This window comes from Corapipo altera, unplaced genomic scaffold (assembly GCF_003945725.1).
Source record: "Corapipo altera isolate COAL_440 unplaced genomic scaffold, ASM394572v1 61520, whole genome shotgun sequence".
NCBI classification, from domain to species: Eukaryota; Metazoa; Chordata; class Aves; order Passeriformes; family Pipridae; genus Corapipo; species Corapipo altera.
This window is the reverse complement of record NW_020885491.1, coordinates 8393-12356: the sequence shown is the minus strand read 5'-3', so window position 1 is coordinate 12356 and position 3964 is coordinate 8393. Positions and strand designations below refer to the sequence as shown.

General features: G+C 55.0%; 1 protein-coding gene across 1 annotated transcript; it reads right to left on the bottom strand.

The window, feature by feature from the left end:
* Positions 1–213: 213 nt before the first annotated feature.
* LOC113940551 (zinc finger protein 572-like) lies at positions 214–864 on the bottom strand. The gene has a single exon (XM_027631706.1). The coding sequence runs from the start codon at positions 862–864 to the stop codon at positions 214–216; it is 651 nt and encodes a 216-aa protein (XP_027487507.1).
* Between the last annotated feature and the right edge of the window lie 3100 nt (positions 865–3964).

Below are 3964 nucleotides of genomic sequence, written 5' to 3'. Positions count from 1 at the left end.
AGCGAGGCCTGGGGGGGGGGGCGGTAAAGCACTACCACAGTGGGTTACAAGGAACATGGGTCACCAGAAACGTTGGTCAACAGGCCTTTACCCACCAGGTCTCTGCCCAATGTGAGTCACTGCGGATCATCCAACATGGGTCCTCCGACGGGTGATGGAGTTGGAGCAGCGGACGAAGCTCTTCCCGCAGTTGGGGCACTCAAATGGCTTCCCTTACCAGTGGGTCCTTTGGTGTGAGGTCAAGGCAGAGCTCTGGTTGAAGCTCTTCCCACACTTCAAGCACCTGTAGGGCCTCTCCCCGGTGTGGATGTGCCAGTGCTTAATGAGGTCAGAGCTGCGGACAAAGCCCTTCCCACAGTCGGTGCAGCGGAAGGGCCTCTCCTCTGTGTGCATTCGTTGATGCAGAAGGAGATCAGAGCTGGTCTGGAACCTCTTCTCACACTCAGGACATTTGTAGGGCCGTTCCCCGGTGTGGATATGCTGGTGGATGACAAGGCCGAAGCTGCGGTTGAAGCTCTTCCCACATTCCAGGCACTTGTAGGGTCGTTCCCCTGTGTGCAGTCGACGGTGGGTGAGGAGGTGGGAGCTCTGGCTGAAGCTTTTCCCACATTCCAAGCACTTGTAGGGCCGTTTCCCAGTGTGACGATGCTGGTGGACCACCAGGTCAGAGCTCTGGTTGAAGCTCTTCCCACATGTGTAGGGCTGTTCCCCGGTGTGGATCTTCTGGTGGCGGATCAGGTGGGACCTCCAGCTGAAGCTCTTCCCACATTCCAAGCACGTGAAGGGCTTCTCTCTGCTGTGAAGCTGGTCATGGACCACCAGATCAGAGCTCTGGCTGAAGCTCCAGCCACCTTCCCAGCACATGGGGGGTCTTTCCTCCTCGAAGCACTATGGAGTGGGTTTGGAGCCCTTTCCCATGGGGAATGTTTGTGGCTTTTCCTCCCCGTTGCCTTCCTGCACAGTGGAGCTGTTCAAAAGAGCCTCTTCCATGAGGTTCTGCCAGGGGGATTTGTCCTTCATGGTCTCTGTCCTCAAGTTGTTGTCTGGGGGAGGAAAGACAAGGAGAGGGAGGAACAGAGGAGAGGAAGGAACAAGGAGAAGGAAGAAGGAGAAAAGGGAACAAGAAGAAGGAATGAGGGAGAGGAAGGAACAAGTTGAGGAGGAAGCAAGGAGAGGAAGGAGCAAGGAGAGGAAAAAGGAGAGGAAGAAGGTGAGAAAGGAAAAAGAAGGAAGAAGAGGAGGAATGAAAAAGGAGAAGGAAGGAGGAGAAGAAGGTGCAGGGAGAAGAAGAAACAAACAAAAGGAAGAAGGAGAGGAAGGAACAGGAAAAAAATGGAGTAAGGAGAGAAAGGAAGGAGAAGGAAGGAGAAGAAGAAGGAACAAGGAGAGCAAGGAAAAAGCAGAAGGAAGAAGGAGGGGGAGGAAAAAGGAGAAGGAAGGAAAAGGAAGAAGGAAAGAAAAGGAATAAGGAAAGCAAGGAAGGAAGGATAGGAAGGAAGAAGGACAGGGAGGGGATTTCACTCTGTGCCAGAGAGAAGGGCAAGGAGATCCCCCCAAATCCATCCCCGGCAGGACAGCAGTAGCAGTGGGGTTGTCCTGCAGCCGGGGGCCATGCTCAGCTGGGAGATACAAAACAGGGGTAAAGGGGCACTGACTTCCTCCTCAACTGCCTGGGGTCCTGTGGCATCTTCCTCTTCCTCGCAGCTTCCTCCTCTATTTGGTCAAGCTTTGGGAAGGAGAAATCCTATTTTGGGGGAAAAACGAGGTGTGAGTTGGAGGTTCCTCCTGCCCAAGTCCATCTCTAGAAGTCACCAGGCATCTTGTGTCCACAAAAACCTACAAAACACCAAGATTCAGCCCAACAAATATCCCCAAAACACCAACACAGCCCCCAAAATCCCAAAAGGTTATGATTCAGCTAAAAACCCCTCCAAATCATCAATACTCATAAAAAAAACCTTCAAAAAGAAAAAAAAAAATCCCCAAATACCATGATTTAGCCAAAAAAACCTCCAAAACACCAAAATTTACCCCCCCAAAACTCCAAAAGTTCAAGATTCAGTGAAATAAAACCCTCCCAAGAAATTCCTCCTCTCTGGTCTCTCCGCTTTGGGGTTCTGGGAGTTCCCCGTCTCCAGGCTGTAAGGGGTGCTGTGAAACACAGGGGTCCCTCCTCTCTGGTCTGCTCCCTTTGGAATTCTGGGGGCAGTCCTTCTCTGGGGTCCCCCCGTTTATGGATGCTGGGGGTTTTGGGGGTCCCAGGGGTACCTTCTCCCCTCATTCTCTGCTACAGGGTGCAAGGAGTCCCAGGGGTCCCCCCTCTCTGGGGTCCTTCCTTCTTCATGCTGCTGGGGATCCTGGGAATCCTAGGGATCTCCCCTCTCTGGGATCCCTACTTTGGTGTCCCAGGGGTCTCCCCTTTCTGCGGTGTCCCCTGTCCAGACTGCTAGGGGTCCTGAGGGTCCCCTCTCCAGGGCCCCCGTTTCAGGGTCTCAGGGGTCCCCCCTCTCCATGCTCCAGGCTGGCAATGAAGGGCCTGACCCAGGAACACCAACCCCCACTGGGGGGGGGGGGACACACATCCTCCCGCCCACTGCCGGGACTCTGCCAGCAGCTTTTTGGGGACCCTCAAAAAACACCTAACGGGAACCCCAGTGTCCCCCTGAGGGGCATTTGCGGCTCATTTTGGAGTCTTCAAAGATCCAAACGTCTCCCCCGAAAAACCCCCAGAAATCCCCCAAGACATCTGGGGTGAGCTCCCTCTCCCCACTCACCTTTGAGATGCAGGAGGGAGGGGCGATGCTCCCGGGGGTGGGGGGTCTGCTGATACAGTCAGCAGCAGAACAGCAACCTTCCTGCTCTTCCTGGTCCTTTTCCTCTGCTATCCCTGTTCTTCCTCCCGCTACTCCTCCTCCTGCTGCATTCTTCCTCCACCTGCTCCTCCTCCTCCTCCAGGCAACCCTGGCTGTGTGTATAGACTGGGAACAAGAGGCTGGAGAACAGTTGCAGGAAAGGGCCCTGGGGGTCCTGGTGCGTGGCCAGTTGGCCATGAGTCAGCAGTGCCCTGGCAGCCAGGAGGGCCAACCCTGTCCTAAGGGGCATCAGGCCCAGCATTGCCAGCCGGGTCAGGGAGGGGATTGTCCTGCTCTGCACTGGGGTGGCCTCACCTCAAGTTCTGGGGCACTTTGGGGCACTACAATATAAAAAAGACATGAAGCCATAACAGAGCGTCCAAAGGAGGTCATGAGGATGGGGAAGGATCTGGAGGGAAGGCCTTATGAGGAGCGGCTGAGGGCACTTGGTTTGTTCAGCCTGGAGAAAAGGAGACTGAGGTCAGACCTCAGTGGGGTCTTCAATATCCTCCTGAGGGGCAGTGGAGCGGCAGGTACTTGATCTCTTCACTCTTGTGACTAGAAGTGACAGGACTCTACAGCTGGAGCTGAGTCAGGGAGGTTTAGGTGGGATGTTAGGAAAAGGTTTTTTCCCCCAGAGGGTGACTGAGCACTGGAATAGGCTTCCCAGGGAAGTGGTCACAGCACCAGGCCTGTCTGAGCTCAAGAAGCATTTGGACAATGCTCTCGGGCACAGGGTGGGATTCTTGGGGTGTCCTGTGCAGGGCCGGGAGTTGCACTTGATGATCCTGACCCTCCCAACTCAGCTCATTCTCTGATTCTATGAACTCCCTGCTCTGCCTTGAGACTCGGGCTCAGCCCACGCAACTCACTCCTTGGGGAAGGGTTGGATGTACCCAAGGGAACAAAATGCCCCAGAAGTCTGTTTAACGAGAAAAGGGAGTGGATCGGGTCCCCTCGCTTTCGTTGTTCTCTCTTTCCTCTGTCTCTTTCTTCCCTCTTTCCCATCCCTGTTTCCCAGATCTGGCCTAGACCCGCGGCAGCACCAACGCGGGATCCAAGCCCCGGGGCCATTCTTTGTTCCCTTCCCGGCCTCTACCCGGGGCCCAGCT

Excerpts from the sequence above, each read along its gene's own strand:
- LOC113940551 (XM_027631706.1), bottom strand. The coding sequence starts at position 864 with ATGTGCTGGGAAGGTGGCTGGAGCTTCAGCCAGAGCTCTGATCTGGTG.